The sequence below is a fragment of the Carettochelys insculpta genome, chromosome 1 (assembly GCF_033958435.1).
Source record: "Carettochelys insculpta isolate YL-2023 chromosome 1, ASM3395843v1, whole genome shotgun sequence".
NCBI lineage: Eukaryota > Metazoa > Chordata > Testudines > Carettochelyidae > Carettochelys > Carettochelys insculpta.
In genome coordinates, this window is record NC_134137.1 from 109,574,180 (window position 1) to 109,601,108 (window position 26,929).

The 26,929-nt window shown below is 44.9% G+C and overlaps 1 protein-coding gene across 4 annotated transcripts in view; it reads right to left on the reverse strand.

Annotated features, from left to right (window-relative positions):
• The window catches only part of NALCN (sodium leak channel, non-selective), a 398,131-nt gene that overhangs the window by 140,248 nt on the left and 230,954 nt on the right, over nucleotides 1-26,929 (reverse strand). For all 4 annotated transcript variants that reach the window (XM_074983150.1, XM_074983148.1, XM_074983149.1 and 1 more), the window contains 3 exons: nucleotides 22,834-23,001; nucleotides 16,332-16,523; nucleotides 688-825 (listed from right to left, as the gene is read on the reverse strand). In XM_074983150.1, coding sequence (XP_074839251.1) covers nucleotides 688-825; nucleotides 16,332-16,523; nucleotides 22,834-23,001 — 498 coding nt within the window. The remainder of the gene's footprint in view (nucleotides 1-687; nucleotides 826-16,331; nucleotides 16,524-22,833; nucleotides 23,002-26,929) is intronic.

Here is a 26,929-nt window from a genome sequence, read left to right on the forward strand (position 1 = left end):
GATTTCTAATTAATAGTTTATACCAAAAGGCTTTAAAATTTTTTCCTTGGTTTAATTACAATTGTGAAGGGAATGCAGTAAAACTGAAGAGGGTGTCTCTGCATGACAAATTATACAAGCCCTTGGTTCGTTCTACTGATGGAAGTTTCTGGTATTTAACAATTATAGTTTAATGTTACATAAGGTGACCAACCACCCTGTATTGGGTGGGACGGTCCCTTAGGGCGGGAGCACTCGTGGCTGCTGCTTTCCCCAGGCTCTGGGTGGGGAGTGCCTACAGCTGCCCCTTCCCTGGGACTCTTGGTGGGAGCAGGGTTGGCGTCTGCTGCTTCCTCAGGGATGACGTGGGAGGTACCAGCTCCCTGGGGCTTGGTGAAGCTGGGAGGAGCTGCCCCTACCTGCCCCCTAATATCTCCCTGTCCTGAATTTGAGACAGGGAGATATGGTCATCCTAATGTTACATTGGGACTTGGGTCTTACACAGAAAACTTCAAACCACAACAAAGGTTGGCCACCATGAACCACAAAGATTGAGATTAGATTTCACGACACATCCGTAAATTAATTAATCCTTTAAGAATGGGCACAACTAGAAGATGTAGCTGCCTGAGTAACACACACAAAACAAGAACTATTCAGCAACTCAGAGCAAAGGAAGGCACTGATAAACTGAGGGTCAACACTTACCAGAGTAGCAAAAAGATGATAAAGTATAAAATAAATAGCAACTACAGGTGCCCACATATGTCCTACAGCATTAAGAGTCTGATCCATGACATCCACCCATCCTTCCTGTGTAAGAATCTGGAACATTGACATGAATGCCTGCAGGAAAAAAGAACCACACATGTTATAGCTGCATGCACTGCATTAAAATACCTCTACAGACAATCATCAACATTGTATGGAGTAGATTTGGCAAAGCAGAAAAGCCAGTTAATGTTACCTTGATACACAAAGAAGTGGATTTAAATTCTGTGAATGCCGTTTACACATTTTAGTGGAGAGGTGGAAACAAATAGTTCAATATTTGACTGAACTATAACAGTTTGCAACTGTAAACAGTTTCAAATTTCTTAGTCAAAGTGAAGCTAGATGTCCTCCATGGTTGATGAAATATGAAATGATTATGCTGGGTTTGTACATCAGTCAAGATACGGTTTCCAGGGGATTACTGGCTGTCACTTTATGAGTAGGTCAGTTTATTTTAAGCACTTTATTGGTAGGTCAAAATGATGATAAGTCCTGTGGCACCTTATAGATTATCTGATTTTTGGGAGCATAAGCTTCTGTGGGCAAAGACCCATTTCACCAGATGCAACAACAGTAATAACAAAGACAAATGTTGATGCATCTGACAAAGTTGGTTTTGCACATACAGACTAACATGGCTACCTACTGATATTTGTAGGTCAGTTAATTTTATTCCTCTCTCTACATATGAAACAAAATGTGTATGTTAATGTCTGAAATAAAGCTGTAGGGTTAAGAAAGTTCTTAAAATGATAAAAGTTGTATTAATGGCTCCTGCCTGGCAAATCCTTCCAAGCACTTCACAAACAAAATGAAAATGATGGCCTCTGTCTTTCAAGACATTACTTGGAAACTGATCTCCAAACCTATACAGAGCCCTACTGACTTTTTATTTAGCCCTTTTGCTACAGATTTTTCAGTGGCACTTTTAAAGTTGAGCCACTCAGCACCAGAGGTCAAATGTCACATTAACTAAGGGAGAATGAGTACATACATTAAACACTTCCATATGCAGCATTCTATCATCCAGAACTCTCCAATAACCAGCATTTGAACCATAAGTAAATTGTAGTTAGGTTTTCCATAAGTACACGATAGAAAAAGCAAATACAAATAAATACTGCAAGTACAGTATAAGTTTCTAGTATACAGGACTACTGTTGGTAAATACAGTACTCTGCATACATTTTCGTTCCATGTTTTCTGTGGCACTTGAATTTCTAGGATGCCTGCTAATGACTTATGTTGAACCTGGGGATCACTAAGAAGAATGGAGGTCCTCAGGCATGACCTCTTTTCCCTGGTCTGTTCTATGGCACTAGCACCTCTCCTCTACTGGGTTAATTTTCCCATGGCTGACTAAGCCACTGTTGAGGGAGCTTTTTGCTGGTGGTACAGCACAAAGAGGCCACAACATAGGTCAGAATCAGGCCCAACACGAGACAAATTCTTTAGACGGTATTTCTTCCTGGTACTCTTTTATTCAGCACAGGAAAAGACAAATTAGAATCACAGAATGCTAGGACTGGAAGGGACTTTAAGAGGTCATCAAGTCCAGCCCCCCTGCCCTCATGGCAGGACCAACTACTGTCTAGACCATCCCTGAGAGACAGTTATCTAACCTATTCTTAAATATCTCCAGAGATGGAGATTCCACAACCTCCCTTGGCAATTTATTCCACTGTTTGACCACCCTGCCAGTTAGGAACTTTTTCCTAATGTCCAACCTAAACCTCCCTTGCTGCAGTTTAAGCCCATTGCTTCTTGTTCTATCCTCAGAGGCCAAGGAGAACAAGTATTCTCCCTCCTCCTTGTGACACCCGTTTAGATACCTGAAAACCACTATCGTGTCCCCCCTTAATCTTCTTTTTTCCAAACTAAACAAGCCCAATTTTTTTAGCTTTTCTTTATAGGTCATGTTCTCTACACCTTTGATCATTCTTGTTGCTCTTTTCTGGACTCCTTCCAATTTCTCCGCATCTTTCTTGAAATGCAGCACCCAGAACTGGACACAATACTCCAACTGAGGTCTAACCAGAGCAGAGTAGAGCGGGAGGATGACTTCTTGTGTCTTGTTCACAACACACCTGTTAACACGTCCCAGAATCATGTTTGCTTTTTTTGCAACAGCATCACACTGTTGCCTCATGTTTAAGTTGTGGTCCACTATACACCCTAGATCCCTTTCTGCCATACTCCTTCCTAGACAGTCACTTCCCATTGTGTATGTGTGAAACTGATTGCTCCTTCTTAAGTGGAGCACTTTGCATTTGTTTTTATTAAACTTCATCCTGTTTACTTCAGACCATTTCTCCAATTTATCCAGATCATTTTGAATTATGACCCTATCCTCCAAAGCAGTTGCAACCCTTTCCAGCTTGGTATCATCTGCAAACTTAATAAGCGTACCATCTATGTCAATATCTAAATCATTGATGAAGATATTGAACAGAACTGGTCCCATATAGACCCTTGCAGAACCCCACTTGTTATACCTTTCCAGCAGGATTGAGATTGACAACCATGGATATCATTCAATAACAGAATATTTCAGGTAGCAGTACAGCAAGTACTGTATGTTTTTCAACCAACACCATAAGAACAGAAAAAATCAAAGACTCATTAAGATACTCAGCTCCTGTAAATGAAGATTGGTTAAAGTAGCTTAAAAATCTTCAAATCTTGTGATTTTGAGCCTCTGGCTGTGGCTAAACTGTCTATTGAACTGCTTTTCTTTTCTTTTCATTTTACATTTTTGTCTGATAAGAAGTCTGAATTTCTTTCCAGATAAACAGCAGTGGTCTGAGGTGAAATTTTACTGAAGTACAAAACACGAAAACAAAGTATGTGAGAAACTGAAGTGAGAAGCTAATGATGGAACATGCATATTATAGTTGCTCGATTTAACAATGTGTGATACAGAGATATTAAGTTTATGTTCATTGTATGTAGGCAGTACAGGTAATAACACTCATGAGCATTTCCTGTTGTATTCTTTAAGAAACATCACCAGAAAAGCCCTTCTCACTAATACAGAGGTTGGCAACCTACGGCTCTGGGGCTGCATGCTGCTCTTTACGGAGTCAGTTGTGGCTCCGAGTGCTGCCAAGGCTGACTCCTCCTGTGGCTCCCTGTCCTGCTGTAGCCCGGCCAGCACCTTAGCTCCCCTGTGCCAGTGAGGTGAGGCTCCCCCAGCAGGCAAAGCAGCAGAGCCCCTACTGGGCTGGCAGGAAGAGCCCTCCCCCTAACTGTGGAGCTCCCATCAGCACCAGCCAGGAGGGCAGAACAGCTAGCAGCATTGCCTGGGATGCACAGTCCCTGAAGCAGCACAGCGCCTGGCTCCTTCCCAGCTGTGAGAAGGGCTGTGAACGCCTGCTGCACCCGCAGTACAGCCCAGCTAGGACTTGCCAGGTCACTGCCTCCAGCACAGAGCCCAGGGCTGCTCTTGCAGCATCCCTTAGGCAGTCAGCACCTCCGCTCTGCTGGCGGCTGGTGTGCACAGCCAGCCTGGTCAGGCCCACACCCATCCCAGGACAACTCAGCACTCAGGGTGCCCAGGCCAGCCAGAAGCTCTTGTGTGGTGGGGTTCCCAGCGCTAACACCCCCAGAACGCCTGGATCATGACGGAGCTCATACAATGTGGGTTTCTGATCCTCACCCCCCATTTCCAGGGCAGGGGGCAACAGGGCTGATCCTTGGGCAAGGTTAATTCACCCTGGGGCGAGACAAGCTAAGCCTGAGGATGGGGGGCCAGGTTGGGGCTGAGAGGGGTTAAGCCTGGGGAAAGGAGGTTGACTTTGTGGGATGTGGGGGTAAAGCTTAGGGATGTGAGGCAGATTTGGGGGCTCAAGCAGGTAAAGCCTGGAGATGAGCAGCAGGTTTGCGGGCTGAGCGGGGTAGAGCCTGGGAATAGGGGTGGACATGGAGGGTTGATGTGAACATTGTTCCGCCTTGCTTAAGAGCCTGTCCCCAGGTGCAGCATTTTCCTTGTCCTCATTTGCTCTCCAGTCCACAGGTCAAAGTAACTTAAACTACCTGGTACAGATCATTGTGTGTGCACTGTTCTTAAAAGAGGGGTTACAAAAAGTATTGTTTGACGCTATTTATTAAGGACCGTCTCATATTCACATGCATTGCAGCTCTTGAAGTATTGATTTTGCAATCGAATTTAAAAAAAAGTCTCTTCTCACTATTTTGGTTGCAGACCCCTGCATGAATGTAACCAACCAATGTTTCTGAAAACTGATATTTCCTAAGTGATTGTAAGTTGAAATATTGCAGAATTTTGATGTCGTTGGAGGAGCAGGAAGTTAAAATATAATCCTAGTGGCAAAAATGGGATTGTGGTGTTCCATGTTTGACACTCAGTGACTTCCACATCAAATTTGTTGACCTTTTTAAGTAAATTTTTTTTCAAACTGACGGCTCTGCCAACCCAACTTTGATTCTGAGAGCCAAGCTGAGTTTTTCTTCTCTATATCTCACAATTAGTCATAGAAGTGTTTACAGCTCAAACGTTATGTCCACAGAGATGCCTCTACATTCATATTGCCGTCAGGGCGCATGCACAGATTCATCTGACTGAAACTTAGTAAACAGTTTGCTTGATGTTCTAGAAAGAACAGAATCCAGGTACATTTCTCATTATTGTTACAGTTCTGCACTGCTAATTGAAGTGAGACACTGCAAACACATATTTGGGCCACTGCAGTTAGGACATACAACCCTGGAAAAAGATATTAAACCTATTTGTTAAGCAAGATGGTTGGGGTGCCAGTTTGCGTCAGGATGCTCCCAGTCAATGGCCCAGTGAGTCCAGCTCCAAGGAGGGTGGAGCTGCAGGTGTTACTCTTGCTCACAGGCACCACCCCTGCAGGGCCTGTTGGCTGTGGTTCCTGGCTAATGGGAGTACAGAGCTAGTGCTTGCAGTGGGGGCAATGCATGGAGCCCTCTGGCTCCCCCAGACTAGGAGCGCAATCTGGTGCTTGCTTCTGGGGTTCAGCATAGTGCCAAGACTTTTAACAGCCTGGTCAGCAGTGCTGACTGGAGCCCCCACGATCTCTTTTTGACTAGCAGTTGCTGTCAAGCCCCAGAGGCCTGGCAACCCTATTGTGCTTCAGTCTGTGCCCTGCAGCACTGACTCCTCACCCCATCTTGGCAGTTTGCACTGCCACCAGCCCATCATTCTTGCTGCTGGTGCCAGAGGCTAAGGGGTTTTACAGGGAGCCAGTGCTGAGTGTATGGGCTGCCTGGGCTGTTTGCACGAGTCCTGCTGCAGGTGCACCCAGTCCCAAATGTAGCTTAAAAGCTTCCCCAGTAAAGTCAAGATGTGTGACCATACCATATATCTGGGCATAAATCCAAACAAAAGGGGCCAAAATGCTGGTTCACCCGAGGTGTCAGTCTCCCTAAGGCCAGTTTGGGATCCAGAGGTGGCTGTAACCTATTACTCTGAAGCCGCGTCTACACGCGCACGCTACTTCGAAGTAGCGGCACTAACTTCGAAATAGCGCCCGTCGCGGCTACACGCATCGGGCGCTATTTCGAAGTTAACTTCGACGTTAGGCGGCGAGACGTCGAAGTCGCTAACCCCATGAGGGGATAGGAATAGCGCCCTACTTCGACGTTCAACGTTGAAGTAGGGACAGTGTAGACGATCCGCGTCCCGCAACGTCGAAATTGCAGGGTCCTCCATGGCGGCCAACAGCTGGGGGGTTGACACACGCTCTCTCCAGCCCCTCAGCTCACTGGTGGCCGCGTGGAGCGGCCCCTTAAAGGTCCCCTCCCCCGCCCTGACTCTGCAGGAAGCTGAGGCAACGTGCAGGCTGCAGCCTGCACACGCGGGCAGCCTGCACAGCCCTCAGCCCACCACACAGCGGCGATGGCTGCCCAGCAGCCCCCCCAGCGCCCCCAGGGGACCCCCCCCAAGGGGAGCCAGGGCAGCCAGCCCAGCCAGAGGGCCACCCAGTCTGGGAAGCGGCAGCGGGGCCCCTCCTGGACGGATGCCGAGCTGCGGGACGTGCTGGGGCTCTGGAGCGAGGAGGAGGTGCTCCAGGTAATGGGGAGCAAGAGGCGGAACGCGGATGCGTTCGCTCGGCTGGCCGACGGCCTGGCTGCCCGGGGTCACCCTGCCCGCACTCTGGACCATGTCCGGAGTAAGGTGAAGGAGCTGCGGCAGGGTTATGCCCGGGCCCGGGATGCGGCCAGCCGATCTGGGGCCGCCCCCGTCACTTGCCCCTTTTACAGAGAGCTCAGGGACATCCTGGGCTCCCGGCACACCTCCTCCCCTCCGGCCACCCTTGACACCTCGGCTGACGAGCCCCAGCAGGCCCTGCAGCCGGAGTCCGCCCTGGAGGCAAGCCCCGCACCCCGGGAGCCCCCCCCGGAGGCCATCCCTGGGACATCGCGGCAGGAGGAGGAGGAGGAGGAGGAGGGGGGCTCCTCCTCCGCAGAATCCAGCCTGCAGATCCTCCTCCTGCCATCCCAGAGCAGCAGCAGGGCCTCCGACCCCCGGGGATCTCCGGACCGTGGGAGCGGACCCACAGGTAGGTACCCCTCTCTGGTGGACACCCCGGGGCTGGAGGGGCGGGGGGAACAGAGATGTGTCCAGGGCCCCCCACACGCTCACATGGCCATGGCCCCAAGGACACCAGGGCCATGGCCCTCACAGCACTGCAGCCATCAGCCCCTGCCCCCCCCACCCTGCATGACAGTGCCATGCCCCATCCCCGGGCCAGGGGGGAGCGGAACCTCGAGGGGCCCCCGGGCGGAGGGGGTGGGACACCCCGCAGCAGCAGCATGTGATGGAGTGGGGGGAGTGCCCAAGGGAGACTCAGGCTACATATGAGCCACAAGAGCCGAAGAGCTCCCAGGGCCAAAGGAGGATCCTGGGGCTACAGCTGGCAGGTGACACCTCTGACCTGAACCAACAGGAGGGAGGAGCCGAGCTGGCTTGGAATTGGGGGGCGAGGGCGGGGGCCACAGGTAGAGGCTAGGGGAAGGGAGAGCTGGTAGGCAGCCAGCCTGAGGAGGGGGAAAGCTGCATCCCAGAGGGGCCACCCTTGGGGTCTTCTCCCCACGACAGGTTGGAAGGACTGTCTCTTCCGACAGCTGGTGCTGTCACTCCTGCCAGAAACTGGCCATCTGTGGCCTAAGAAACCTCTCCTGCTCTCAGACCCTGCAGGGTGAAGTGAGAGTCGCTCCCACCAGAGGACGGGGTGCAGGGCAGGGGGACCCCTGAACCCCATCCATCAAAGCAGCATCTCCCGGGGACGGGGATGGGGAACCTGCAGCACAGGGCTGGGGGGACAGAGGCCACGGCTCGGGGCCCACACTAACGCCTGTCTCCATTCTTCTTTCCCCCCTCCTCTCCTGTGTCCTGCACCTGCACCTGCACCATCAGAAGGACCGGAAGAGAGCGCCGGCGCGGCCTCAGTTGTCCCGGAGAGCCCTCCAGGACCATCGCTCCAGGGCAGCCCCTCGGCCGAGGAATGACCGGCCCCGCGGAGGGCTAGACGGCGGACCCCGCGCCTACTACCAGCGACGGCGACGGACCCCCAGCTGCTGGCCATCCTCCGCCGGCAGCTGGAGGTATCGGAGCAGCACCTCCAGCTGCAGGAGCGGGCGCTGGCCTGGCGCCAGGAGGCATGGGGGGCCTACATGCAGACATTTAACCGGCTGGTGGACTACCTGGCCCCCCATGCCACGCCGGCCGAGCCATCGCCCACCCTGCCCGCTCCTGCAGCCCCACCACCAGCTGCTCCGGCCGTCGCCGGCCCGTCCGCCGTCGCCCCACCACCCACCCGCGAGGGCCAGAGCGCCGAGGGACCCCTGGAGCCACCTGAGACTCGCCGGCACCGATACCTTCTGGTCCAGCCCGCTCCCACCCAGCCGCGGACCAGACTGCAGGCGTTGCGGGGCTCCCGGCCGGGCACGCCCAGTGCGGGGCTATAGGGGCGAGGGGCCCGGGACGTGGCCCCCACCTTGTTGTATATAGTTGGACCCTCTTTTTTTGGTGCCCCCGTTTGCCCCGTCCCCCCCATGTAAATAGTTCTCCCCTTTCTCCTCCCTGGTTTTCTTTTTATTATGTATGCCACACAGTTGTTTCTTTGGTTTGTTTTATTTGTGTACATATTTCTTTGGTTGAACGTTTGTACTTAGTTTTCTGTTTGTGCCTCACATATTTATTTACACCCCAAAAAAAAGGTTCGGCCAGAAAAAAAAAATTTACGTTCACCCACAAGTTCGTGCTGTCATTTGTCCAGGACAAGTGGGAGTGGGGGGCGGTGGGGTGCTCCATGGTGTGGGCGTTGGGGCAGGAGTGTTGGGGAGGAAGGGGCAGGCAGTAGGGGGCCTGGGCAGAGTTCACCCCGTGGCCTGTTGGTCGAAGTAGGCCCGCAGGGCCTCCCGGACCCGGGTCCCCTCAGGGTCCACCTGCCGACTGGGGGCAGCAGGTGGCTGCACGTGTGCCCTGCCGGCCTCCGTGGCCCAGCCCTGCAGAAAGGTCTCCCCCTTGCTCTCCACGAGGTTGTGCAGGGCACAGCAGGCACCCACAATCTGGGGGATGTTGTTGGGGCCCGCATCCAGGCGAGTCAGGAGACATCGCCAGCGTCCCTTGAGGTGGCCAAATGAGCGCTCCACCACCTGGCACGTACGGTTCAGGCGCTCGTTGAAGCGCTCCTGGCTAGCGGAGAGGTGGCCCGTGTAGGGGTGCATGAGCCACGGCCGGAGGGGGTATGCCGCATCTGCGATGACGCAGAAGGGCATGGTGGTGTCCCCCAGAGGGATCTCCCGCTGTCCACCAAGGCCTGCAGGACGACAGAATGGTAGCCCTTCCGATTGAGGTATCGTCCTCCACTGTGATGCGGGGCGCGGATGGGGATGTGAGTCCCATCCAGAGCCCCGAAGCAGTTGGGGAAGCCCAGGGTGGCAAAGGCGGCGACAGCGGCATGTGGGTCCCCCAGCCTCACGAGCCTGTGCAGGAGTATGGTGTTGATTGCACGCACGACCTGCAGAGAAAGCACATGGGACAGCCCCAGTGAGGGGTGAGCAGGGTGTGCGTGGCCCTGCCCTGCCCTGGCCCCCCTGCCCTGCCCTGCCCTGCTCTGCCCTGCCCTGCTCTGGCCCCCCTGCCCTGCCCTGCCCTGCCCTGCTCTGGCCCCCCTGCTCTGCCCTGGCCCCCCTACCCTGCTCTGGCCCCCCTGCCCTGCCCTGGCCTCCCCCCGTGGGTTCTCTTACCTCCATGAAGACAGCCCCGACGGTGGCCTTTCCGACACCAAACTGCTACCCCACGGATCGGTAGCTGTCCGGAGTGGCCAGCTTCCAGACAGCAATGCCGACCCATTTCTCCACAGGGAGGGCACGCCGCATGGCAGTGTCCCGGTGCCTGAGTGCGGGGGTGAGCCACTGGCACAGCTCCAGGAATGTCTGCCGGCTCATCCTGAAGTTCCTGAGCCAGTGGTCGTCGTCCCACTCCCCAAGCACCAGCCGCTCCCACCAGTTGGTGCTGGTGGGGTAGCTCCACAGCCGCCGGTGTGTGAGGCGGGGGGTGGAGCGGGGTGCTGCAGGGGTAGGGGTTGAGCCCTGCTGCCCTGGGGGCATCTCCTCCCCTGGGGCAAGGAGGTACTCAGCTGCCTCCCACATGGCATGGGCCAGGGCAAGCCCTGCTCCTGCCGGGAGGGCTGGGTGGACCTCTAGCTGCTGCTGCTGCTGCTGCTGGGGGTCCATGACTGCGGCGCCCGGGGTCTGTGTGCCTATATGGATCCTCAGACCGCATGCTGTGCAGGCTGAGTGTATGTGGGAGGGGCCCTTTAAGGGAGCGGCTAGCTGTTGCCCCGGAAGCGCTAGTCCGCCCGTTGACCCTGTCTGCAGCTGTGCCTGGCATCCCTATTTCGATGTGTGCTACTTTGACATGTAGACGTTCCCTCGCTGCGCCTATTTCGATGTTGGGCTGAGCAACGTCGAAGTTGAACATCGACGTTGCCGGCCCTGGAGGACGTGTAGACGCTATTCATCGAAATAGCCTATTTCGATGTCGCAACATCGAAATAAGCTACTTCGATGTAGGCTTCACGTGTAGACGTAGCCTGATACTCCTATAACCTGCCTCCCCCCAACAGCCACCAAAGCAAAAGGTGACGCTACATTAAAGCTATTGTCTCTGACTTCAGGTTCACAACCTTTGTGTACGTGACTGATTGTTGAACCAATTTAACCCTTCTCTATTAAATATGTAAGAATTACTTAATCTCTTTTTTCAGGTAGGAACTTCCATTTTAATTATTTGCTTCAAGGTATATAGACAGCTCTAATATATGACTGCACAACCTTTTTTCTTGCAAAATCTACATAAGTAAAGTTGAAAAGTATCCTTTTAATGAGATGAAAATTTAGCCTTCTATTTAAAACTGTAATGCATAATATGGTTAGCTCTAATGGCGTGCCTTAAACAAATGTAAATCTTTCCTCTTATCATTAAAGTACCCTATATTGGAAAAACATTAGTTTAAAGAAAAATAATATGGCAGTGAATAATGATTTTGTGTTTTGTTCCTAACAATCTTTCTTTCAGAAAAAAGATATTTTTAGTTGAAAGGTACATTTCCTATCATTCATGTTAAAATGAAATGCAACTATCCAGCTGACAGAACTAACAGCTGTGAAAATGAGTCTCAGAGATTTATGCAAATGGAGGACTTCTGAATTAATTCATGTTATGGAAAAGACTGTCAGTTTCTATGAGTCTTTATGCCCCATTACTTAATTAGCTGTTTTGATGATGGTCGTCAAACTGCATTTGTAAAAAGCGGAAGATCAGCAAAGAGGGCATGTTCCAAGAAATGTGTGAGTCAAAATGACAATTCTGATTTTCTTCCCATCCATTAAACAGATAAAGCCACACAAATGATTATATATAAAGGGGGAAAATGTGTAGTTTCACAAAATCTAGGGTTCACTTACAGAGCACTTGTTTACTAAGCATACTTGTATGCAAATATTGTGCGCCAAATCCCATTGGCCTTACTCATAAGCAGTCCCACTCAGATCTAAATAAGGAGGATTCAGGGCCAGCTTTGTGTAAAGGTTTGTTCTCTTCCCTTCCTCACCTCTCTTCCGCCTTGCTATATGCCAAGAAAAATTCCATAACATACTGTGATAAGAAACATCAGCCTATTAAAAAAACTCAGTGGATTTCAGGGAGTAACGGCTCTAAAGAGTAAACAATTCGTCGTTTGAGAACTAACACAATATTTTTATGATTATGTGGAATTAATGCATCTTTAGCTGAGCATTGTCCAGCCCCAGCCTCAGAAGTGAAAACTTGATCATATGAAAAGTCAATTGATGTTTTGTTATTGACTTTAATGGAGCCAGGATTTGACCATCATTTTCTGTCATTTTAGACCCATTTTAAAATTATGATCCTCTTTTCCTTCACACTGGAGCAGCTAATATTTGTCCCCAAGACACAGAGAAATACAGTCTGCTTTTGGGAGGGGGGCCTGGTTCCCCATCCTGGAAAGGACAGAGCCAAGGACAGAAGGGGCACGGCCTAATGCTGTCAGCTCTTAGCACTGCCTGGACTGGGGCACTACCCGCTTTGCCCCCAAGCCACACAGAAAAGCAGAGCAGCACTGCTGTGGCTCTTCAAAGGGGCCTGGAGCTCCAGCTGTTGCCACTACTGGGGTAGCAGTGGCAGCAGCTGGACCTCCGAGTACCCTTGAAATGCCAGGCCCCCCTCCATCAGCAGTCCTGACCAATGGGATCATATAGCATATAAACCAATGTAGAATTAGGCAAAAAACTGCAGATTATTTTGCTATTTTATTCATTTTGGCAGATGCTTCCTAAATATACGAAAAGGTGGATCCGTGAAAAGCTATATTGCCAAGATCTGTATTTTTTGCTCCCAGTATTGACTTAAAGATGAAGACAGGCCATCTGAAAAGCTGCACTGGTCAAATGAACACTGGAATTTGTAACCATAGCAACCCTGAACTTGTGCTTATTGACTGTTCCGACAACCATGTGAAAACATGCAATTTATAGGCATTAGTGAAAGAAGGAGGCCTACTGTTTCTAAAACCCATACTGTGCCTCGTTTCAGGGTATTTATGGTTAAAAACAGATTTTATTTTTAGTCTGCTGTTTCATTGTTAAAGGCCTTAGTGTTCAGGCTCAAAATGTATCCTACTAGATTGTCATTTTTTTTGTAAGTGTACCAGGCCTGCCATTTCGTATTCCTTCTTGATTCAGAGAAAGTCCCTATAAATCCACAATAACACACTCTGGATATATGAACTCAACGGAACTGTTGCCCTCTCTGCTAGTGAAGCCTTTTTTGAATGGATGATTTGAAAGTAATATATTCAAGAGCCATTAAACACAATACTTTAGAATTCATGCACACTTGCATACATGTTTCCCACAAGCCTGATTCTGTAGTCATTCAGCTGCATAATCTTACTGAAATCCATGAGATTACTTATGTTAATGGTGGTCCTCCAACCTTTGTCAGAGGGAGTGTGACAGCATGGTTGACCCATGCTGGAATAAAAGCACTTAAAAACGTCCCTGGGAGAGGGCTGTTCCAGGAACCAATCAGAGAAAGGCTGAAGGCAGCCAGTCAGGGCCAGGAAAGGCCCTATAAGAAGGGCTGCTGGGCACAGGGAGAACAGTCTCTCTCTGTTAGGCAGATAGATTGAGCTGCTTAACAGAGACTAGTACCATGGACAGAGCAGTGCTGAGTGAGACTAGGAAGTCAGCATGGCTCCAGCCTGATTAACACCTGGGCTGAGGTCCTGACTAGAGCTGGCAAGAGCTAATTCTCTAGGAGACAAGCAGGAGGTTCTGTCATGGTGAAGCCAACCTGTCACAGGGAGACACTTTAAAGGGTCCAGTTTCATCCACATTCTGTTTTCTTAACAGTACATTTTTTATGTATCAGAGGTCCCAGAGCAATGGAAATACAAAAGGAAAACACACATTACCAACTGTATTTCCTAAACATTCATGTTTACTGAATTTGTATACAGAAAAAGAATAATGTTGAGAACAAAAATAATTGAAGACTATTAAGTCAAACTATCACATGAGATCTCAGAGGAGTAGCTGTGTTAGTCCGTGACTTCAAAAACAACAAACAGTCCTTATGGTACCTTAGAGACTAACAGAATTATTTGTTAGTCTCTAAGGTGCCATAAGACTGCTTATTATCATATGAAACATATTTTAAAACATTTTAATTTGATTTCCACTGATACATTATTATTAGTAACCCATTTTTTATTCAAGTGAGAATTCAAGCAGAAAAACATAAAACGCACATTTTTCTGTCTTATAGCAACATGACAATCTACTAAGGGGCATATCCTCTTGTTCTTTGGATGGTATACTTCAGCACCTGCACATCTCTGCCTAAAACGAATGTGTTATAAACTAAATACATGTATAAGTCAGATCCAGGTAAAAATGCTCATATTAATGTAAAAAAATTACTAACGGAATGACAGAGCTTGACAATGTTTGTTTAAATTTGATCTTTCACAAATCATTACATCAGTTAAAATCTGCAAGTTGCTGTAAGGGTATCTTACCTTGATTATGTAAATACAAATCTCTTTGGGCTTTATACTGACATTTTCATAGTTCAAAACTTAAATGAACGCTAGAAGTAAGTGCACAGGAGTTTCAAATTTTCAGTTTATTATGAAACACTGAGTTTATTATTATTATAGCTTTCCTAAAATTATATATTGGAGTTGACAATACAGTGTAAGTAGTGTTATTACCACTGCATTTAGACAGGTACTTTTTTTAAAATAAACTTGCATCTTAGCATTCTTTTTTCTCTCCCTTCTCTAGTGTTTCAAAAATGAAGGTTAATTATATTTGTCATGATGGTACTAACTGTTTTTCCAGCCAGGCTTTCACGAATTAGAATTGTAGCATAACAGTTCTTCCCTTAGGATATCTCTTTCTTGTCTTATTTTAGATGGCTAACATCCCAGACATGTAATAATGAAGATCAACTGAAATTGTTGGTTACCTATTTTGTTTGTTAAATGCATGACTCTTGAGACTTATTCATTCTTATTTAATTGTTCCAACCTATGCACTTTCACTAAAACAAATATATTGTAAATCAATTGAGGATGACTGAAAGCAATAACATATTACTGGAACCAATCCATGTACACTGAGTCTAATAAAGAAATGACAGAGTTTTCATTCAAAACAGTGTTTTTCACTAACAATATTAGCTTCAATTTCCACTGAATATCAGAGTCTCATTCTGATTTCATTTATACCATAATGTCCATGTGTTTATACCCCCAGGATAGATGTAGACTTTGGCAATACACACAGTTTTATAACCCTGTTCAAAATTAACATTCTTGCACATATCAAGAGCAACCATTTTTCATATTCCAAAGATACATACCATCTTGAAAGTATTAGCTATTTATCAATAAATATCAATAAACATTGTTTTCCCTGTACATGCATAAACTGACAAAGATTTTCCCATTGATAATCTAAAATTACAGATAGGCAAATTAAAAAATAATTCTGCCTAAGAAGTTATTACAGTTTGAAGTAAGGATATTTACTTGGTATATTTTGATATGTGATGCTCACAGTTTGCGTTTTCAATGTTTTTAACGCTTTAACTTTTTGAGTCTCAACATCTACTGTCACTAAATAATTATCGATTGACCCTCTCTCACAATTTCTCAAAGAGTGAACACTTTGAATAGATTACATTTATTAAAAATGCTTACATTCAAATATGTTGCTATTATAAAAAAGAAAATTGATTTCTCCCAAACCAGGTTACATATCATGTCCAAGTACCACAATTTACACCTGAAACATTACTCATGCAAACTTTCTCTCCATTTTATCCTTTACCATTGTTACAGCCATACTTTTTGCTGTTGCACAATGGCCATGGCTACACTAGCCCCTTCCTTTCTGAAGGGCCCCGGTAAAGAGCCACTTTGGCAGATGCTAATGAATATGAAGCACCTCACGAGCATAATAGCATGCCCTGTGTGTAGATGGGAGACTTTCAAAAGGACTCCCAGACTTTGAAAGCTCCTTCTTCCAAAAGCAAATGAGAAGAAGGGGCTTTTGAAGTCCAGGGGGTCCTTTCAAAAAGCCACTGCCTACACGAGCAGCATGCATTTCGAAAGAGGCCCTTTCAAAACGCATACGGCCGCCATGAAGCTAACGAGGCACTACGAGGCACTGCATATTCATGGCAGCGCCTCATTAGTACCTGCCGAAGGGGCTCATTACCATGCCTCTTCCAAAAGGAGGGGGCTAGTGTACCCATGGCCAATATGTCTACCTGTTCACCCTACAATTCTCTAAGCAATAGAAACAAACAAAGATAGCCTAACTCAAACTTCTCTATTATTGTATGAATGAAGGAAGACCATCCAGCAAAGACCCGACTGTTATTTTATCTTCTGTGAGGTAACAAGATTTCATGGTGGTCAAAACTAGGTTAGCCATAAAGACAGACTTACAATAAGATAACTAGTGAAGTAGTCAAGCCTTCTTATACTCACCCTTGGAAAAGTTGTAAATCTGTCCAGTTCTTCCACAAAACAAAACATTTGCAAACTAATTGCTGACATTACAATTAAAAGGCTGGCAGTGAATACGACCAAGCTCCCAAGCTTTTTTCCAGGTCCAAATATCTTATACACAAAATCCTCCAAAGCTGGGGAAATCTTTATAAGTCGAACTACCCTTAGCACCTGTAAAGAGAGAGGAAAAGATAAAATACTACTACAATCCTATTAGTTTGTTGGATTCTATTATCAATTAATTTTCACAGACTCAAAAATTTTTAAGCCCAATGGGGACTTTTATGATCATGCATCTGACCTGCATAACAGTGCCCAAATAACCTCACCCAAAAAATTCTTCATCAACCCCACAACTTCTGTCTGAGTCGTAACATGTCTTTTAAAAGACAAACAATCTCGATTTAAAGATAACAAAACTGACGGAGAATACACTGCCTCACAAGTTAAATTGTTCCAATGGTTAATTTATGTTCCCTAATAAAAATGAATTTTTTTCCTAGTTTGACACCAATCTAGGATGATACAATGTATTTATTAAAGTTTCCTCTTGCTGGTCAGATCCATGTGTTTGATAAGAAAATGATAATCTTTTTACCTCATTGGTTCCCTTGGTATTTTTCCTTCCTATATTAACAGTGTTGATCTGCAATTTTTTTCTAATTTCCATGGATCAAAAAGAAAAACATGAGGCTTTTAACATAATGTATTTGTAATACTGACCATGTAGAGAACAGCCACTTGTTTCCCATAGATAGCTTGTCTATACAAGTATCTAAGAAGTTAACCTTGGATCAAAATGCAAGGAGTTGCATGAGGTCCTAGAAAGTATACATAATTAAATATTTCATTAGCTAACTTATGTTATTGGCTAATACTACACTGAATGAGGGACCTTCCAGTGACATTGGTTCTTCTTATTGGCATACAGAATCCTGAATCAGCACTCTATTTGTGCTAGGGCAGGGGTTGGCAACCTGCTGCTCTGGAGACGCACATGGCTCTTTAAGGAGCCACTTGTGACTGATTGTTGCCACTGCTGACTCCTCTTGTGGCTCCCTGCCCTGCCACCACTGAAATAATGGATATACATTTAATCGGTTTAATGGCTGGCAAGGCGGCGGAAGGGATGTGGCCCTTAAACCAATTAAATTTAGTTCCATTATTTCAATGTAGCAGGGCAGGGAGCCGGTCGTGTTGTAGGTGGGGGAAGTGAGCAGGAGAGCTGGAGGGGCAGCTGAGACTGCCTCTGCTGGAACCAAGCAGCTGCACAGAGAAGGAGGAGGTGGCGGTGGGGGAGGGGTGGCAGCCATTGTGGAGTAGGAGCAGCATGTGGAGCTTGTCATCTGAGGCAGGTTAATCCTGAGGATGGGGCAGGGGCAGGTTTGAGACTGAGAGGGGTTAAGCCTGGGGATGGGTCATGGAGGGCTGATGAGAACCAAGCACAGCATTTTCCTTGTCCTCATTTACTCTCCAATCCAGGGGTGAAAGTAACAAACTTGGTAACCACTACAAATCATTGTGTGTGCACTCTTCTTAAAATAGGGGTTACAAAGTGTAGTTTGACATTATTTATTAAGGACTGCCCCATATTCACATGCACTGCAGCTCTTGAAGTATTGATTTGTAACTGAACTTGAAAAAATAGCTCTTCTCGCTATTTTGGTTGCAGACCCCTGTGCTAGGTGTAGCACAAAAACACCACAAAGAGAAAGTGGCTGCCCCAAACAGTTTACAGTCTAAACTAATGCATGGTTCTATTGGTCCATGGGCCCCATACATTCTGCACATTTCAGTCACAGAGATGACACTACCACTAGATATATCAGTTACTTTGTCTCTAGCATGAGGTAAATAGAAGTCTTGCTTCTGGACTCAAACTGATATTATGGGGAAGTTCTCTCTTTGTTTAGTGAACTAGGCTAAGACTCCTGGAGTGACTACACCATGTCCATGGTAAATCATATGTTGGTTTCATGAGGGTGTAATGCGTTTTCATGTGGCGTAATTTACATTGGACACCCTTTTATTTATTTTGTAACAGGAACACATGCCCCCATGACTGACCCCGCTTTACTGCAGCTTAGAAGTGCTTCTCTATAGTTTGTAGTTTGTTCAGAATGCAGTACCACATTTGCTCACTGATTTAAGATGCTGTGATCATATTAGGAACAAGCTGTGTACTTTTTATTGGCTGCCCACAAAGTGGGAGATTGAATTTTGCATGGAACTGTTGATTTTTTTTAAATATACAATCACCTCTTGAAGCATGGCTGAGTAAAAATGATACCTTTACTCAACAGGCCTACTCCTGGAGTGAAATCCTCGCTGCACTCAAGTCATTATGAACTTCAACAGGACCAGTATTGAATCCCCATCTGTATTCTGAGTCATGTTTTATATTTAACTGTCTTGCCTAGCTTTCTTTTTTTTCTCTGCCTGAAGAGCTCTAACTAACCTTCAAGTAACGCATTAATCTTTATTGGTGTTACTTTGCCATTTCGCTTGTTTTCATTAGCAGACAAATTAAAAGTAGCAAATTTTTTATTGTAATTACATTCTTGTCTTCCATGCTACAGAGTACTGCACACATTTTTTTGAAGTTTTTTATATAGTAGGGTGTGTGCTTTTGGGGTTAAATATGAAAAGATTTTGTACAGAGATTCAAAAGGAAGACTAAAAAAGAACCCATAAAATTTGTTACATAAAATTTTGAACATTGCTTCACTCAAGTCGTAACGTTCACCTGAGATGGTGATTCCGTAATACTTTTGTCCAGTGCCATTTTTTGTAAAAAAAGAAAGGACCCAGTACTTAGCCAGCTCCCCATCTCCCAACCCCCACCAATCTAATGGCTGTGGCTGCCGAGGTACCAGTATGCAGCATGGGCATGTACCGGCACAAAAGAGGCACTGTTTTTCTCTCATAAAAGATACCACTTCTGTCTTCAAAACACAGTACCTTGCTTTCATTGCATTCCAATAAAATGTTTTATAGGACTTCGCTATAATATGTAAAACATGGAGTCTTTCGATTGACTACGAAGGCTTTTTGCATCACAGAAGGGTTGTTTTACTGTAAATTATGTTAATTTTCTTTAACAGAGCAAGTCTGTATATTTCTGTCAACAAGAATTAATAATGACATGCAGAGGGAGGTGGCGGGGAAGGTGAGCTGTAAACTGATGTGTTGACTAGAGGTTATTTGTGAAGACAGATAAATAATGTAGGTTATAATATCTATTAGAGAAAGCTAGAAAGGTGAAAAAAAAAGTGAAAAAGAAAAAGCTCTGTTTGATAACCAAAGGATATTTAACAAGGAGCTCTGTTTTTAGCTATGTGCTTGTGGGTTGACTGGGAACACAGAAACCCTATCACAATTAATATTAAAATACCCAAAGATCTGCCTAACCTCCAGGAGTATCCCTCTGAACATCACTTTTTGACCTTAGTTGAATTGGAGATATGTTACATAGCTTGCTAGAAAGCTGATTGCCTGGGAACCGGAGGTGTAGATGCCTTCACAATGATGAAGGTATTTTCTAACCTCTGTATCATTTTCCTCCAAGGAGAATGTGGAATAGGACTCAGCCTGTGGAATATGACACAGACATTTCAGGGTAGCAGGTACTTGCGCTTAAAATTTTTTTTCTCTCTTCAGATAGCTATTTCAATAAAATCCACATATCACAAAAATTCTGTGATGAAATAGCAAGGGCCCTTTATTTCATACTGTGACCAAATATCAGGTTTGGGGGCTTCTTCTTTTTTGAGAAAACTGGGAGATAACCTGCCCTATAAAGTCAATGAGAGTTTGCCATTGACGTCATCATGGCCAGGATTTCACTTACAGGGTTCAAAGTTACAACAACAAAACCTCCCTCCCATCCACTTAATATAATTTTAATAAATAAGAAGAATATTTGAAGTTTGGTTTCAACATTGTTTTAAATGCTGTAATTTAGGACTCAGAAATTAATATCAGTATCCAGTTGCACTTACACTGCTGTTCATTTGTGTTTCACTAACTAGAGTTAGGCTGACAGAGCACTGTGAATTTTTTTTATAATTTTATTTATTGAAATTTGTTGTTACTTCATTTTCATGGGTCCTGCCCAGAATGGCAAAGGGCTCTGGCAGTAGAAGGGGTGGCTGTACAGTGAGCCTGCCAAGCACTCACTATGCAGAAGCAGCTTTTGTCCCAAGAGATTTAGTCTGCCTCTAACCATGGCGGTTTCATGCATGGTGTTACAACACCACCTGCTTTTGGTCCAGCCACTCCACAAACTGTGCTAGTAGAGAAGCGGCTGGGCCAATCTTGAGTCATGCAGCGCTCCAGTATGGTAGCTTAAAATGTGTAGACTGGGGAGTTTTTCATTTTATATTATTTGAATCATTGTTTGTTATTTTGCATTTGCAATAAATAGAGGGCTGTACTGATAATCTACACATGACTCACTCTAACTATGTGTCACCATAAACTATCTTCTTTTAAATGTAGAAGCTATGCAACATAACACATTGTAATCTTTTGTGAAAGATTGGTCACAAAGTCAAGACTGGGAGAGATTTTTCAAAAACATTCATCATCAACCCACTTCTGCTCACACAGAAGTGTGTATTAAAACTCCCATCTTTCATTGGGAATGGAGTTAGGCCCACAGCAAGTGCTTTTAGATAATCCCACCCCAAAGAAATAAATGGATGAAAAAAGATCTACCTAGAGAGATCTTGTCAGACAGCAATTTTAGTGATGATCACATTCATTTTGTCCAAGATGTTAAATTTATATGTTAATAATCAAGCTTCTTAGAAAGGGATTGCAAGCTGTGAGTTCTGATCAAATAACTATTCTACCAGTGAGTTAATATGATTGCTACTTCAATAGGAATACAGTGGTTAAGACCTTGTCTACACTATCCAGTGGATTGACACCGAAGTGATTGATCTACCAGCCAACAAGCTTTGGCCTGGAACCAATAAACTGATCTTCGAGCTCACTCCCACTGATGTTGGTACTCCACCAAAATCAGAAGAGTAGCCGGCGTTTATGGGAAACTAGGCTTTGTGCAATTTTTCAGTCTGTCAGAGTTCATCACCACACATCAGAGAAACACACTATGTGTTATCATTTTTTCTAAGGCTCTTCTGTAAGACTTAGCTACATCATTTATTATTTACCCTTTTTCATTATTAATTTCTGGCTTCAATTAATTTCTAAATAATAGATGGATATAAATCTGTCTTATACATATGACTACATCTACACTACAAGCATCTGTCTACAGAAGTTACTGTCAGAAGAGAAGTTCCAACAAAATTCTGTTGACAGATCATGTCTACACATAAAAGTGGATCGTCTTTTGACCCGCTCTCTCGACAAAAGGGCACCATAGAGCTTCTGCATGGATTTTTTCTGTTGACAAAACACAGTTTCTGTTGACAAAACACATTTTGTGTGTAGATGCTTCGTGAGTTTTGTTGCCAAAACCCCAGTTTTGTCTACAAAGCTCTCTAGTGTAGACGTAGCCCTAGAGCTGAACTACAATTCGCAGAATCCTTTCATACCTAAAAGTTCTGACCATTCTAAAAAACTGTGTCCCATAATTCTAATGCAAGGTTGTGATTTTCTCATGTCAAAATAATTGTTTCAGACTTTTAAAAGATGTTACTAGACTCAGCAACTGACACCTTATACTTAGGATTATATTAAAATATAATGAACCTGTGAGACCTTTTGTACAGGTAAACTGACCCTGCAGGACATAGTCATCCAAGGAGGGATAGGAAATTAGTTGGTCTGGCCACTAGGCTACCAGAAGACAAATATCAGTTGAATTAGAACCTGAAAATGGGTCAAAACAAGGAATCTCCTTCTCTTTGTGTCCTACCAGTGGTTTCTAGCTGGAGTGGTTGCCCCAATAAATAGATAAGGAATAACTTTGTGGTTGCAAAATGCCAGGATCCAAGATGGAATTTGGAAATGGCTTTGGGAGACCCAGAAGGAACTGAGGCAGAGAATCTCCTAGTTGTGAAAGTTATATTGGTAACTGCTATAGCTGGCAGAGCAGTGTCCATGGAACCAAAAGCAAGGCTATAGGGAATGGAGGGCCATTTGTGGGCATTAAACAGGAGTCTTTAAGATGCATTGAGTGAGGCAGTAAGTTGTTTGAGTGCACAGCTAAAAGGAGAATTGCGGCCTAATGGAAATGAGAGCTACAAAGAAGGGGGGCAGAAGGCTGTTGTGCTTACTCAGAGAGTCCTACTTCTGTAAGGTCTCCCTAGAGCCAGATTTAAAAAGAGACATTTGTACTAATTATTATTATTTTAAAGACTTGTACAAAGTGATTCATCAACTATGAGAATACTGAAAGAAACAAAGATATGAGAAGATTGGAAAAGGTGTAACTGTTCATAGGTAACATTTTTAGTGTGCCTGAGTAAGGTATTTAAATGCAAATCTTAAAATTGGTTGACTGTACCTGAAAATACGTAAACTGAGAATGGTAGAGATCTGGATAAATATGAAGAGTAGTTCCAACTACAAGCAGCAGTTCAAATTTGTGAAGAGATGAGCTGATGTATCCAGTAAAGCCCAAACACCAGATCTTCAGAAGAGCTTCCAAGTCAAAGAGAACTGTAAAGGCAACCTAGGCAAATAAGTCCGAGGAAAAACAAGGGTTTAAATCATTGATTCAAATCATGGATTTCTAAGTCAGTGTTCACATTTTTCCAAGATCTGAAATGATGTTTACTTGAGGGTCTGTTTAGCAAAGGAAATAGCTGGAATAACATTTAACAAAAGAGTCTCATGATATGAATAGCCAATCAGAGGGATAATGGCCTATATCCCTCAAAATGGATAATAAATATGTATTTCCCATTTTTCTATTTGTTATGAACAAATGGAACTAATTTGTAAATTATTAAACTTTGCCTATAAACAGATCATTGAAATGAAAAAGACAGAATACCTTCTTTAATACTATATGCCACACAAAGACCATAGAGCAATTTGATATTTCTAAATAGATTGCTGATTTTCTACAACTACAGATATTCAAAGATTATCATTGACCCATCTGTTACAATTAAAAACAATCATTCAAATTTGGAAAAAAAAAACATGTACTTTTATTTTGTTTCACTCATTTCATCTAATGTTCTTCCAAGTGTGGCAAATTCTCAGCTGGCCTGAGCTGGCTGCAATTGAATCATGCTCAGGTTAGTTACTCAAATTGATGGTTCTGCATTATTTGAGATTGTTTGTTGAACCTATAAACATATTAATATCAGCGGTTTTGGACAATCCTGTGCCTGGCCAACAAAGTTGGAAATGTAGCTTATATCATAACACCTTATTTTTACTTGTCTCTAGGTCTCAAATATATACACAAGGGGAAATGTTCTATGATTGATTTCAGCCCAGATGTCAGTTTTCAGAGAATATCAGACCAATCCATTTAATTAGTATTTATTTCTCTGTATGTGTCTCCAAAGAGAGACTTGGTCAGTACAATATAATTCAATGTTTTGCAATGATGTACAACAATGGTTGAACCAATTTTAAATATGAAAGATTGGACAGCTCTAAACAGAATTGTCAAGTTTGGTTGGATACAGTCCTGGAAGTTTCATCATGTAACAGAATCTTTAATTCAAGATTAATCTTTAATGCCTGGATACCCTAGGGCAATCCTGGAGGGCTGAGAGCCTTAGATAAGAACTAAAACAAATTTTTATGGCCCTTTTTGTCTCAAGAGATGGTGGTTAGCAGCGGCAGTGAGGATCTATGGGCAGTGTTTGAGTCTGCAGCTTCTCTCATGACTTATCTGTTCAATATTGGATTTGCACAGCCAATTGCAATAACTGCATGTCAGTCTATTTCTGAATTCCTGAGTCTGAGAGGTTTTCCTTCTAAGATGAAGTTCTTTTGTGTGGCTTGCACATATAGGCTATGTCTACACTAGCCCCAAACTTCGAAATGGCCATGCAAATGGACATTTCAAAGTTTACTAACAAAGCACTGAAATGCATATTCAGCGCTTCATTAGCATGTGGGAGGCCGCGGCACTTCAAATTGACGCACCTCGCCACCGCGCAGCTCGTCCAGACGGGGCTCCTTTTCGAAAGGACCCCGCCTAAGGGGACTTCGAAGTAGGTGGGGTCCTTTCGAAAAGGAGCCCCGTCGGGACAAGCCGCGTGGCGGCAAGGCGCATCGATTTCGAAGTGCCGCGGCCGCCCGCATGCTAATGAAGCGCTGAATATGCATTTCAGCGCTTCATTAGTAAACTTCAAAATGGCCATTTGCATGGCCATTTCGAAGTTTGGGGCTAGTGTAGACACGGCCATACTGTTGAAGGATGATGTGCCCTGTCGTAGCAATCATCACCAATATTTTGATCTGATAATGTAGATTCCCAGAATTTTGGATCCATGTTGAATTCTTTTCATGGCATTTTTGCATATATCCTTGAATCTTAGCTTTGGTCTTCCTCTTGTTCTCAATCTGCATGACAGTTCACTGAGGAGGATTTCTTTGGGAAGACATTCATCACCCATTCTTCTCACATGACCAAGGCATAGTAGTCTTCTATTGTTGAGGATCACAATGAGGCTGGGTATGCCAGATCTTGACAAGACGTTTGCATTTGAAACTTTATTTTGCCAGTTGGTAATCATAATTCTGTGGAAGCAGAGAAGAAGGAAGCTGTTTAATTTTTTATCCTGGTTAGAGTAGGTAGTCCATGCCTCAGAAGCATATAGCAGAATACTCAATACACATGCCTGGTAGATTACTATCTTTGTTTTCACTGTCAGTTTAGAATTGTTCCATGCTCATTTCATATGTCTGCCAAAAACCGTAGCTGCCTTCCCGATTCTGGTGTTCAGTTCTTTGTCCACAGATGAGTTTGTGGTGACAGTAGATCCAAGGTAACAGAATTGTTGAACCACATCTAATGGGCTGTTATCCAGAAGGACATTGGGTCTCTGAGTATATCTTGAGTGAATACAACAGTTTTCTTCACGCTCATGTCAAGGGAAAACAACTTGCAGGCTCTGGATAGAGAATCCATTAGTGATTGTAGCGTGTCGTTAAGAGCTCCATCATCTGCGAAGAGGAGCTCCCTAATGAGGACCTTCTGGATCTTAGTTTTGGCCTTGAGTCTTGCCAGGTTATAGAGAGAGCCACCTAATTTTGTGTGGAGAAATACAACACTGCATGAGTTTCTTTGGGACAATTTTCACTCTGCTGATGATCAAGGAGTGATCAGTGTCACAATCTGCACTGTGACACATGTGTGTAATTTTGACGGCATTGAGATGTTTCCTGCATACCAGTACAAAGTCAAGTTGATGCCAGTGACCAGATATGGGGTGGAGCCATGAAACGTTGTGACACTTTCAAGTTAAAGAAAGTATTAGTGATGCAGAGCTGATTCTGAGAGCTGAATTCGAGAAGCTTTCAACCAGTTTTGTTTATTTTCCCAATACTGTGATGACTGAGGCAGATGGGCCAGGACTGATGGTCACATTCAACTCTAGCATTGTACAGTTGGAAAGGAGTTGATAAGTTTCTGAAGATTATAATAAAAGTGGTTCTTATCTTTGTCATATGACTCAACCTGGGTACACAAGCACTGATGATGTTGACATATCCTGACTTGGCACAGAGCTTCAGGGATATAATATGTTCTGATTCAGCTGTGGGCATATTGATAGATTTCAGAAGATTGTTCCAAACAGCAAATCCAACGCCGTAGAGGCAGTGTTCCTCTGAACTTAAGCCCTTCCAGAAGAAAGGGTAGTTGGTTTCTTTCACTGACCCAGCATCTGCCAGCCTGGTTTCCCTGGACAGCAGCAATGTCTACATTCCGTTTGTGTAGCTGTTGATCTATGACTGCTGTTTTGCACATTGAGTCAGTATTCGTAAGGTTATGGACAGATTCAAGTCCTGGACACATGGTCTGCACATTCCAGCTACCAAACTGGAAGTAAGTTGATTTATTATTTTGTTTTTTGGTGGGTATGTCATTTACATCTACTTTTCAATTTTTGGTCTACCCCCACGCACCCAATGAGGAAGGCAGATGTGGCAAGTCAGCACCTTATTGACCAGGGTCTGCCCAGCTTGAGGCAAGTGGTAGCTGACCAGTGGAGCATGATGTCTCCTCCCACCGATGAAAGTGAGGAGGATGAGAGTTGAGGAGGGCATAAAACCTGTAACTGCCGCTTCCCGTGTTGTTTCAATGCTATCAGCAACCATTGAGTGTCCTCTCCATTTGGCACCCTCTTTCATGCTGCATTGCCTGGGCTAGACTTTGGAGCAAGTGCACTGACAAAGTGGCACTATCCCCCCTCAGTTGCCCCAGTTGAATCCGAAGGAAAGACAGAAGTCAGTACATTTGGAACTGAGGTGACTGCATGGAGATGCTGGAAAGCAGGTTTGACGAATCCTCCTTGCTAACTGCCTTAGGGTCTCCACTCTGGATTTTCTGTTTGGGTTTACTCCCATAGCCTTTGGATCTGTGAACCTACCCACAAGGCAGTGGGGAATTCTCTGACACAGTTGTCTTC